Source organism: Erinaceus europaeus, chromosome 14 (assembly GCF_950295315.1).
Source record: "Erinaceus europaeus chromosome 14, mEriEur2.1, whole genome shotgun sequence".
Classification (NCBI taxonomy): domain Eukaryota; kingdom Metazoa; phylum Chordata; class Mammalia; order Eulipotyphla; family Erinaceidae; genus Erinaceus; species Erinaceus europaeus.
Window position 1 is genome coordinate 6,437,740 of NC_080175.1, and position 12,732 is coordinate 6,450,471.

At 44.4% G+C, this 12,732-nt stretch overlaps 1 protein-coding gene across 13 annotated transcripts in view; it reads left to right on the plus strand.

Moving 5' to 3' along the window:
• The window catches only part of ATE1 (arginyltransferase 1), a 144,967-nt gene that overhangs the window by 67,360 nt on the left and 64,875 nt on the right, over window positions 1-12,732 (plus strand). For all 13 annotated transcript variants that reach the window (XM_060171147.1, XM_060171157.1, XM_060171153.1 and 10 more), the window contains 2 exons: window positions 8,592-8,773; window positions 11,865-11,964. In XM_060171147.1, the coding sequence (XP_060027130.1) occupies window positions 8,592-8,773; window positions 11,865-11,964 (282 nt within the window). The remainder of the gene's footprint in view (window positions 1-8,591; window positions 8,774-11,864; window positions 11,965-12,732) is intronic.

Genomic DNA, 12,732 nt, shown 5'->3' on the forward strand with positions numbered 1-12,732 from the left:
TGGTCCACTGCTCCTGGAGGCCGCTTTTTCCCTTTTGTTGCCCTTGTTTATCTTTGTTGTAACTGTTATCGCTGTCGTTGTTGTTGGATAGGACAGAGAGAAAGGGAGAGAGGAGGGGAAGACAGGGGGGAGAGAAAGACAGACCCCTGCAGACCTGCTTCACCACCTGTGAAGCGACTCCCCTGCAGGTGGGGAGCCGGGGGCCAGAAGTGGGATCCTCAAGCTGGTCCCTGCGCTTTGCGCCACGTGTGCGTAACCCCCTGTGCTACCGCCCGACCCCCCTCATTTCCTTTTCTTTGGGACAACTTCAGCATCACTTTCCCGGGGAAATGTCGATTTGCAGGGTTGATGTTGCCATGAGGGCGCATTTCCCCAGATAGGTGTGGGCCCATCATCATCACACACGTGCACGTGTGCTTGCTGTGACTAAGTCATGTGGACTTTGATGCAGGCCTCTGGCCTTCGCCTTTCTTTTCCTTTTTTTTTTTTTTTTTTTAGTAAACCCAAACTTTAATGCACTGTTTTGTGGGAAAAACATTGTAAATGGTTTTTAAAGAGGTGCTTAAAATTCTTTTGGGTTGTTGGGGGGGAATCTCTGTAAGCTGCTTTTAAACATTTCAGAGCAGGGGACAGGTGGTGGCACACCTGGTTGAGCCCACACATTACAGTGAGCAAGGACCCAGGTTCAAGACCCCAGTCTCCACCTGCAGGGGGGAAAACTTGACAAGTGGTGAAGCAGGGCTGCAGGCGTCTCCCTGTCTCACTCCCTCTCTGTCACTCCCTCCCCTCTCAATTTTTCTTTGTCTCTATCAAATAATAACTAATTTTTTTTTTAAATCAAACATTTCAGAGCTACAGAGATATTCAGAGTATAGGACAGGCGCGCCTGAAGCCCCAGGCTCCATCCCTCACAGTCCAGAGCCCAGAACAGACAGCTGCCTGCTCTTGTTTGCTTTCCCTTCCTCATCTCCCTATCAAAATAATAATAATAATAATAATAATAATAATAATAATAATAATAATAATAAATGTTGCCTTTTAAAAAAATTCCTGGGTCCTTCCCAGGAGCTTCCAACCCCATTATTATTGCGGGGGGGGGGGCTTTTACTATTTTTTTTTTTTTTTAGATTTTATTTTGTTTATTCATGAAGAATGATAGGCAGAGAAAGAGAAAGAACCAGCTATCACTCTGGTACAAGTGCTGCCCAGGATTGAACTAGGGATCTCATGCTTGAGAATCCAGTGCTTTATCCATTGTGCCACTTCCCAGACCATGGCTTTTACTATTTTCTAAGTAAATTTACCTTTAATAATTTTTTTGAAAGACTTTCTTTTTAAAAATTTTATTTATTTATTATTGGATAGAGCAGTTGAGGGGCGTGGGGGAGATGGAGAGGGAGAAGAAGACAGAGAGACGCCTGCAGCCCTGCTTCACCACTTGTGAACCTTTTCCTCCTACAGGCGGGGACCAGGAGCTTGAACCTGGGACCTTGTGCACTGTAATGTGTGCACTTAACCAGTTGCGCCACCACCTGGCCCCTACCTTTAATAATTTTAAACCATAACTGTTTCTCTGATACATTTTCTTTATTTTATTTTATTATATTTCTTTATTTTTTTTGCCTCCAGTTATTGCTGGGTTATTGCGGGGCTCAGACGAATACACTTCTCCTGGAGGCTATTTTTTCCCCTTTTGTTGCTCTTGCTTTTTATTGTTGTAGCAGTTATTGATGTCGTTGTTGGATAGGACAGAGAGAAATGGAGAGAGGAGGGGAAGACAGAGGGGGAGAGAAAGACAGACACCTGCAGACCTGCTTCACCGCCTGGGAAGCGACTCCCCTGCAGGTGGGGAGCCGGGGGCTCGAACCAGGATCCTTCTATCATTCTTCGCTCTTCGTACCATGTGTGCTTAACTCGCTGCGCTACTGCCTGACCCCCTCTGATACATTTTCTTAACACATGACAAAAAAAAAAAAATTGGGTGGGGGTAGATAGCATAGTGGATATGTAAAGAGACTCTCATGCCTGAGGCTCCAAAGTCCCAGGTTCGATCCCCCATACCACCATAAGCCAGAGCTGAGCAGTGCTCTGGTAAAAAAAAAAAAAAAATCAGACCACTGGTTGTTTAGTCTTTGTGTGTGTGTATGTGTGTAGAACAGATGTGATTGGGGGTCGGGGGGGGGGGGCGGATGCCATAGAAGGGAGGAGAACACAGTTTCTGTTCTCAGTTGTTCAAGTCTTTGGGTGCCAGAAAATCTCTCCCCGAAGCTGGTTCCACTGCTTGGCACATTTAGCTCCCTTCGCCCGTCCCATTGAGTCCCAGCAGTTTTTGCTTTGAGCTTCCCTGAGGCACAGGGAGACCGGTGGGCCAGGAGACGGGCTTCCTTTATGAGAGGAAAGGCTCACCCATTTGGGGGAGCAGTTTGACTAGAAGCCAGAGCTGGCCTATTGGTATTGATGTCCTTTCTACAGAATGCCCTTGGTACTGCATAGCTCGTTCATCATGAAAGCCAAGCCATCTTTTCCAGACACTAAAAATGGTTTTTCTTTGTATCATTAGTGGTGAGCCTTATTATTATTTTTTTTTCTGCAGTCAGCTAAAATCCTTGCAACAGAGGAACTTCTGAAAAATAAATTTGCCTGTTAATTCTTTATAAATTCAGAACTGTGCACAATATGTAGGCTTCAGAAAACAGCCGATTGAACATTGCTGACTTACTTTGAGGAAATTGAAGTTAGCTGCTATTCGTCTAAAGAGTTTGTTCTTACGTGAGCGATATGGGTTTTTGTGGACGCGCTGTTCATAAGGCGTGCCTTGCAGCACTCCGCCAGCCTGAAGCAGAAAAATGCTCAGTCTGTGGAGTGATTTCATTAGCACATGGCCACTTACTGGTCGCTGCTAGCCCAGAGAGTGGCACTATGTCCCTCGTTTTGAAGGTGAGCAGGTGGAGCGCTTGAAGGAAGGGCGGCACATGCCTGCCTCACAGAGTAAGATCTTTTGATTTTCAAGCCTGGACTCAGATCTCTGGGCCCGCCGGCTCCCTTCCCGTTTGCAGCTTGTAGTTCTTAAACTTCCGGCACGAGAATAAACACTTGTCGGCAGCCCTTAAAAACTTGAGTCCTGCCACCCTGGAGAGTGTCCAAGACCTTCCCAGGGGATTTGTCAAGGCTCAAATTATTTTATTAGCTTTTTCCACGCACTGTCTCCTGAGTGTGTGGGGCTGTTTTCCAGAAGCTCCAGGATGACAACAAGTTAAGTGCAGGAGCACAGAGAGGAGAATCTGGCTAGCTTTCTGAAGCCAGACAGTAAGGAGATTAGCCAAAATGCAAAACTGACACTTCTGTCACTAATTTTGTTTGTTTGTTTTGGAAAATACTTTTTTTTTTTTTTTTTTTTTTTTAATTTAATTTTTTTTTTTTTTTACATTTCTTTTTTTTTTTTTTTTTTTTTTTTTTATTTAAATTTTTAATTTAAGAAAGGATTAGTGAACAAAAGCATAAGGTAGGAGGGGTACAACTCCACACAATTCCCACCACCCAATCCCCATAACCCACCCTCTCCCATGATAGCCTTCCCATTCTCTAGCCCTCTGGGAGCATGGACCCAGGGTCGTTGAGGGTTGCAGAAGGTAGAGGGTCTGGCTTCTGTAATTGCTTCCCCTGGAAAATACTTTTTAAGAACAAAATCTGTCAGCATGTTTTGGACTTATTGCTATTTTGTGATTTAGTAAATGTTTTTTTTAGAACCTCAGTTTTAATACCTATATTATACCTACCTATCTAATAACATCTAATATCTAAGACCTGCAGCCTCTGTCTACTAAGTATAAGATCTTTGGGAACCTCAGAGCCCAAATATACAAATACACAAGTCTTCTGGGTCAGAGCTTTCCTTATTTGTTAAGATGGAGTCATCCTTACATCCTTGAGAAATACACTTTTGGATGAATGAGTGAATGGACAAGTACATTAAGACTTGATGAGTCCCAGAATGATGCACTATCCTGAAATCACTGCAGAATTTAGATTTCATTTCAGAGTTTCCAATTAGCTTTGGACTTGGAGGTTTTTCTGACATTTGGCGGACAGGCGTGTGCTTCTCAGGAACTGACAGCTTTCTGGTCTCTGTCGCTGTGGTAGTTGCTCTCCTGCGTGTTTTAAAATTTCAAAACAGGGAACCTATCTCCTCTAAGCCTTGAGGCCTGCATTTAAAAAATGGTCTCAGACACTCAGCCATCCTGAGCTACATATACAGACTGGCTTGCTTCTAATTACAGAGATGGGACGTTCTGGTTGCTGAGACAGGTGATTAATCTGCAGATGTCTTAGCAATTTAGGGTGCTGGGGTCAGTTCAATCCTGGTGCCAAAGAGAACATTAGTATCTATGCATATAAGGGCAAATGTGTAGGTATGTATAAGCTGGGTGAATCCTTCCTTGCATTTCATATGCATAATGTTTTCATATCCCCAACTGTTCTTTTATATACATATATATATGTTTATTTTCCCTCTTGTTATCCTTGTTGTTGTAGTTATTATTGTTGTTGTTGGATAGGACAGAGAGAAATGGAGAAAGAAGGGAAAGGCAGAGGGGGGAGAAAGAGAGGCTCCTGCAGCCCTGCTTCACCGCCTGTGAAGCGACTCCCCTGCAGGTGAGGAACCGGGGGCTCGAACTGGGATCCTTATGCCGGTCCTTGTGCTTTGCGCCACCTGCGCTTAACCCGCTGCGCTACAGCCCGACTCCCAACATGAATTCTTAACTCCTGTCTCTAACCCACCGCCTGTGCCTCATTCTAGCCTTTTCCCTCCGCTCATTCATAAACTTCTTCTGCAGCAGCGAGAAACCTGGTGCCTGGCCCCCGCTATGCGTGACTTACGCCCTCAATCCCAGCACACCCGCTGCGGGGCAGCATCAGAATTGTTAACCTGTGTTCCTCCTGCACACCGTGTTCACAGACCTCAGAAGTCACTCAGCTCCGCACCCTTTCCTGCCCTCGCCTCTGTTAGTCAATTTGTCTGCGGCGCTTGTAGAACGGCACGGCCTGGATGCCTTCCTGGGCTTCCCGAACCTCCTGAGCGGCTGGCTCCCTTTGCTCTGCACACACTGAGAAGCTAGTCTTTGTGTTGCACATCGGTTGGGTCTTGGCGAATGCCTTCAGTTCCGTAGCCCCCACTACGGCATTATTCAGAGGGGGTTCTCTCTGAAAGCCACCTGTGCTTTATCTAGTCATCCCAGTCCCTTCACCCCCAAATTCTCGGCAGCCTCTGACTGATGTTTGTAAAGAACGTAACCGGAGTTGTACAGTACGTCACATTTTCAGATCGCCTTCTCTCACTCATCAGTACACTTTTAGTCTTTCTTTCTTTCTTTCTTTCTTTCTTTCTTTCTTTCTTTCTTTCTCTCTCTCTCTCTCTTTCTTTCTTTCTTTCTCTCTTTCTTTCTTTTATTATCTTTATTAATTGGATAGAGACAGTCAGAAATCGAGAGGGAAGGGAGGGATAGAGAGGGTGAGAGACAGAGAGACACCTGCAGCCCTGCTTCACCACTTGTGAAGCTTTCTCCCTGCAGGAGGGGACTGGGGTCTTGAACCTGCGTCCTTGCGCATTGTAACATGGGCGCTCAACCAGGTGTGCCACCACCTGGTCCCTTAGTCTTTCTTCAGTGTGTGTGTTAGACTTTGTCAATATGTTTTCTTCATCAGTTGGCAGGCATGATCTTAGGATCCCCTCTTAGCTTGCTAACATGGTAGATGACAATGAATTGCTTTCCCTTTTAAAATTGCATTCTACTAGGGGCTGGGCGGTAGCACACTGGGTTAAGCACACATAGTGCAAAGCACAAGGATCCCAGTTCGAGCCCCCGGCTCCCCACCTGCAGAGGAGGATTGGCTTTGCAAGCAGTGAAGCAGGTCTGTAGGTGTCTTTCTCTCCCTTCTCTGTCTTCCCTTCCTCTCTCAACTTCTCTCTGCACTATTCAACAACAACAATAGCGGCAACAACTACAATGGAAAAAAGATGGCCGCCAAGAGCAGTGGGCTGGTAGTGCGGGCACCCTGGAGGCAAAAAACAAAGTTGCCTGCTACTGTTACACTAGACAGCAGACCTGGAGTGGATCTCATCATGGTGTGTAGATCTTTTTCACATTGTTAAATCTGACTGACTAGTATTTCAGTGAGGATTCTTCTTCTTTTTTTTTTTAACAAGGTAATACATTTTTAATATTTAAAAATAAATTGTGATAAACAGGTAAGTTCTCTTTCTCCACCAGAGAATGTGCTACTCTGGATAGTCAGCTTTTCAAATGGCATGGAATTACCCTCCGTTATTACAACTCCATCACTCCTAGTGGTCATTTGTATTTTTGTTTGTTTTTCTTTTACTTTGCTAGAAGGTAAAAGAGGGAGAGGGAAGAAAGAGACAAAAAGAAGGGGGAGACATCTGCAGGATTTTCTTTCTCTGGTCCTTATTCTCTCTCTTTCTCTTTTTATTTATTTATTTTAAAAAGGAGACATTAACAAAACCATAGGACAAGAGGGGTACAACTCCATACAATTCCTACCACCAGATCTCTGCATCCCCTCCCTTCCCCTGATAGCTTTCTTATTCCTTGTCCCTCTGGGAGTATGGACCCAGGGTCATTGCAGGATGCAGAAGGTGGAAGGTCTGGCTTCTGTAATTGCTTCCCCGATGAACATGGGCATTGACTGGTTGGTCCATACTCCCAGTCTGCCTCTCCCTTTCCCTAGTAGGGTGGGGCTCTGGGGAAGCAGAGCTCCAGGACACATTGGTGGGCTTGTCTGTCCAGGGAAGTCTGGTCAGCATCATGCTGGCATCTGGAACCTGGTGGCTAAAAAGAGAGTTAACATACAAAGCCAAACAAACTTGAACAATCATGGACCTAAAGGCTGGAATAGTGCAGATGAAGTGTTGGGGGGTATTCCCTGCAGACTCTTGTGTACTTCTGCTTTCGGGTATATATTTTGCCCTAGTTTATGGATATGTGTGAACATATGCTCTATCTGACAGGACTGGTGTATAGCTAGGTTTTGGGACTTTGTTAGGAAGTGAACTGCCTGGAATAGAATTAGAGAATATTATGAAAGGAAAGGTCTCATCAGAGTAATGAAGCTGAAGGGTTGTCATTCCACACCTGAAGTCTCGGACACAGTCTGAAGTGAAGCATGCTGGGGTGGCACTCGTTGCGTTGATTAGGTTGCGATCAGTGGATGCAATATTAATTGATATGAATTGAGAGCAGCATGCAGGAAAGTGGGCCCTACCCTAAGGTTCCAGGACTGGGGGAAGAAATATAGGCTCTATAGTGGAAATGTGAGGTTCCCGCTGTCTTAGGGTTCAAGAAGGCAACGGATAGTTATTGTTATCATCACATTATTTGGTAATTGGGTTAACTTGGAAAAGTCCTTCTGTTAGGATTTGCTGTGTAATACCCAGTGTGTTCGGTGAGGATTCTTTGCTCATAAGCTGGTTCTGCAGACTTGCCAAGCGGTACTGCACCGTCCTGGTTTCACTGTTCACCAGCCTCCTTTCTGTTGTTCTCCTTTATCCCCTTCTAGCTTTTGTCTGTATACATTTTCCGTGACTGAGTCACGGTTGCATTTGGTGACACCAGTTGTTTAGCTCTGACATCCAGACAGTCACCAGCAAAGCATTTTTCAGTCCATCCTGTTGAGTTTGGAAAATGAGAAATATTACTCGGTTACAACAACACGGCTATACTCTAAAATATGTATTTTTTTTTCTTGTGGGATTATAGCTACATTAAGATGACAAGAAGGGAATACTTGTTTTTCCTTTGGTGAACATGGTGAGATGCTCTGACCCTCAGTGCAGCATCTCTTACACAGAACAAGTGACGGGCCTCGCCTGCCCCGCACGGGCAGAGCCAGAGCTCAGGCCATCCTGGCTGGGCGAGCACCCTTCTCTTCTCACCCTGACCTCTCCTTTTCTTTCCTCTGTCCATCTCCCAGTGCCCCTTTCTTACCAGCTCTTTATGTGAAACAGGAAGACATAGTTTAATAGCTATTTATTTTCGTTTCCAATTCTACACTCTAATAATTTTTATCTTTTATTTCATCACTTTATCTAAGTGCTGTCATTAAAAGTAAATCAATCGAGAAAGACTGGAAGTTGATTTCTTTCTTCTTTTAAGATTCTTTTTAAAAATTTTTATTAATATATTATTGAATGGAGACAGAGAAGTTGAGAGGGAGATAGAGAGGGAAAGAGATAGAGAGGCACCTGCAGCCCTGCTTCGCCCACCACTCGTGAAGCTTTCCCCCTGCAGGTGGGGACCGGGGGCTCGAACCCCAATCCTTGCGCACTGGAATGTGTGCTGAACCAGGTGTGCCACCGCCTGCCCCCTGCTGGCTTCTCTTTCTCATTTTTGTTTGGCTGATCGATCTTTGTGTAAGTAAAAGGTTGGCAGGCTGTGACTAGGCAACAAAGAGGGAACTTTTGAATTTACTTATCTGAATAAGATGAGCGTCTGCTGGGGTGATTGTTGAGGTCTCTCATGGGAGGAGAGGACCGACAGAGCCTTTATGTCTGCGTGTCTGCTGCCCTCCCACAGGCAGGAAGTCTGCCCGATGGACCCGACTGCGGCTACGGCTCCTTCCACCAGCAGTACTGGCTAGACGGAAAGATCATTGCTGTGGGGGTGATTGACATCCTCCCCTACTGCGTGTCGTCTGTGTATCTGTACTACGACCCTGACTACTCATTTCTGTCTCTGGGCGTCTATTCTGCACTACGGTAAGATCACTTTGGACAGCTGTAATGGGCCATATAGGACAACAAAAAGTCCCTCCCCCCTTTATTTATTTTATTGATTCATACCGGTCGGTGAAATCCTAATTCATAGCACTTTATTTTTTCCCGCCAATGCCTTTGCTGAGGCTTCATGCCTGTCCAAGTCCTCCACTCCCGTTGGACTTAACTGTTTTTCTCTGCCTTTTTTCCCGAGAGAAAGAGAGATACCGCAGCACTGCTCCACTCTTTGCCTGATGCTCCCATGTGGCGTCTGGGGGTTTGAACCCAGGTCTTTGTGCACAATAGATCATGTGCTTTACTGGATGTTCTCTCTCCCAGCCCTTTTTAGTAATCTCCTTTTTACTGATTATTTTTGAATCCATCTTTTTTCTCTCCAGTGCACTGGGGAACGAACTCAGGGCTTACACATGCACCACTGTCACCATCCATGGCCTGGCCTTCTCATTACTTTAGGGAGAGAGTGGAAGAGTGACAGAGGGACCCCACAGGACAGTCTCCTTCCATGGAGCTCCCTCGGTGGTGTCTGCAGCGCTCCCGTGAGGCAGCAGGACTCAAACCAAGGAGCTTGCTCTTGGTGCCAGGCAGGTGTTCTCTCTACCACATGATATTTCTAAATACGTTCTGGTTATAAAAGAAAGCATAGATACTTACTACGCAGGCTGGAAAATTGTGACAGGAAATCGATTCAGTCAATTGAAAAGAATTTAAATCAGAACTCCTTGTTAGACAATAAGTTACAGTCTCATCTACTCAAGAGAAACCTTCCTGAAAAATTAAACAACATGAATATTACAAATGTGACAGTTGGCGAAACTCAAACAAAGTAACGAAGTTTAAAAAGACTCTGAAATAAATGAGAAAATGTTTAAGTATTTTGAACACCTAGGATATATATACGTATATATGTGTATATGTATATGTATATATATATGCGCTATGTAGATTTCTATAATATCTACATACATATCAGTCAGTTGCTGTTGCTCTAGTTACTAGGTATTGCACCTATAAGTGCACGTCTGCTTTCTGGATGGACTCCTTCTCTGTGAGAGATCCTGCACGAATTAGTAGTCAGCTTTCCCAAGGATGAATGAGCTGTCGCCAATTGACTCGATATTTATTTTTGTCTTGTCTTCCATGGCTACTCTCCATAAGGAAACAAGGTGTTCAGTATCTGCGAGGGCAAATTCAACAGCAAGCTTTCTTGTAAATAAATACAACACAGCGTTGAATGCACCAGGCAGAAATATGTGCTTATCACACATTCCTTCTCCACTGTGTTCCCCCTCATTTTGAACCTTGAAAGTGGATTCATTCTAGGAATAGTAGTAGACTTTGTTCTGCAAAGTTCATAACAGATTTTCTTAAGAAATAAATTTCTCGGGGGTCAGGCGGTAGCGCAGCGGGTTAAGCGCACGTGACACAAAGTGCAAGGACCGGTGGAAGGATCCCGGTTCGAGCCCCCGGCTCCTCACTTGCAGGGGGGTCACTTCACAGGAGGTGAAGCTGGTCTTCAGGTGTCTATCTTTCTCTCCCCCTCTCTGTCTCCCCCTCCTCTCCCCATTTCTCTCTGTCTTACCCAACAACGATCGACATCAGCAACAACAATAATAACCACAACAAAGCTACAATAACAAGGGCAACAAAAGGGGGAGCCACAGCCTCCAAGAGCGGTGAATTCGTGGTGCAGGCACTGAGCCCTAGCAATAACCCTGGAGGCCAAAAAAAAAGAAAGAAAGAAATTTCGCTTCTAACTTCAAAAAATAAATCATTGCTACTCAATAAAAAGAAACTAGTCAGAACCTTCAGGCAAACACAGGACAAGTAACTTTTCCCCGTGCTTTAGAAAGCTACTTAAGGTTTTTTTTTTTTTTAATCCCTTCATTGGGGGAAATGATGCTTTTAAGACTATTGTTGTCACATGTTGTACTAAAGCTTTGCTCTAAGCCCCCAGACACAACCCACGTGGGCACGTGGGATGAAACCCAGTGCTCAGATTTATCTGGATACGGAATACAACCTCCCCAAGCATAAGCTTTGCTGACAGTTTGTGTCTAAATAATCCTCACTTACAAACAAAATGTGGTGAGATTAGCAGGATTTTTCCCCTCTGTAGTTTCAATTCTTTTTCTAGCGTTTGCCCTTCTTCCATAGCCAGTCAACAGCGTCAGGTTGAGCCTGATGTCAAGTTTCGAGACCTCCTTTGAATCTGGAGAGGTGGCAGTCGTTGACTATGTGGGTCATTGTCTGGAGCCGCAGGGGCAGTTCGGGTTGTCTCTGGCTCCCCAACGATGGAACATAGCGGCGCACCAGCCATGGCCTGTAGTTTCAGTGAAGATTAATATTAAAATAACACATAGATACTGGAAAGAGTTCATGGGGGTGGGGCAGGTGGTGGCAGACCTGGTTAAGCGCACACTTGACATTGCACAAGGACCTGGGTTCAAGCCCCTGGTCCCCATGTGCTGGGGGAAAGCTTCGCAAGTGGTGAATCAGAGCTGCAGGAGTCTGTCTCTGACCCTCTCGATCTCCCCTCCACTGTCAATCTCTCTCTGTCTCTATCCAGTAATAAACAAATACCAAAAAAGAAGGTTCTTATGCAGTTGAAAGTGTTTGTGTGTAAATGTCATGATAATAGCTATTCCAAAAAATCTGTTCAATTTTGACGTTTCCAAAGTTTACTGTCCTGTTTTTAAGCTGATAAGCTCAGTCTTTTAGACTTCCAAGGGATTAAGAGTAGTAACAAGGAATCAGATTAGATTCATTTAATTTTATGCTATCTGGATTTTAGATTAGCTGTTCTGTTTCATAAAGTGTGATACCTGAACTTGAATGTGTTTGCTCAAAAGCAATTGAGAGGGTTCTTTCTTTTCTTCTCCTTCTTCTTCTTTTTTTTCCTTTGGTGTTCTGTAGTAAAAATTACTTATAGTGCTTTAAAAATTGTTTTTCTTTCAAAGCTTGGCTTTTACTAGCTTAATGCTGAAATTTGTCAAAACATTTGCCACCTAATTACATAGTCCTTTGCATACTGGAGCAGGAACTAACTATCTTCTCTTTATTCTTTTCCTGACAGGGAGATTGCTTTCACGAGGCAGCTTCACCAGAAGTCAGCTCCCCTCAGCTACTATTATATGGGCTTCTACATCCACTCATGTCCCAAGATGAGATATAAGGTGAGACTCATGTCCAGCGCGTCTCTGCTGGAGCACCAGGTGATGAAAATTAAACTTTCAGTGTCTGATCTCATTAGTTCAGCTTGCCTGCACATTTCTAATATAAGTGAGTATAGTTTTGACATATTTTCAACTTTTAAAAAAATATTTATGTATTTACTTCCTTTTGTTGCCATTGTTATATTGCTATAGTTATTGTTGTTATTGATGTCGTTGTTGGATAGGACAGAGAGAAATGGAGAGAGGAGGGGAAGACAGAGAGGGGGAAAGAAAGATAGACACCTGCAGACCTGCTTCACCGCCTGTGAAGTGACTCCTCTGCAGGTGGGGAGCCGGGGGCTCGAGCTGGGATCTTTATGCCGGTCCTTGCGCTTTGCACCATGTGCGCTTAATCTACTGCACTACCGCCCGACTCCCTATTTTCAACTTTTGATAGACTATTATCTTGTTCACTGCCTAAAGCAGTTCACACATAGGTACATAGCATTTATTTAATGATGAATCTGTAGAAATGGATGGAACATGTAAAAAGAAATTCCAGATGCTCTGGAACTTTCCATAGAAGCCCTCTTAAGAAGTCTCTCCCCCCCCTTTCTGTTTTTATTTTGTTTCCTGCGTACCCAGAAAAAATATCAGAGTGCTATGTAAACAGTCATATGTTTTCCATAATACAATCTCTGCCAGCGCTTGTAAGATTTTCATTAGAGAACTATGAATTTTTAATCAGATTTGTGTCTCAGGGTACAGGGCTTGGAGCGTCTGAGGGGG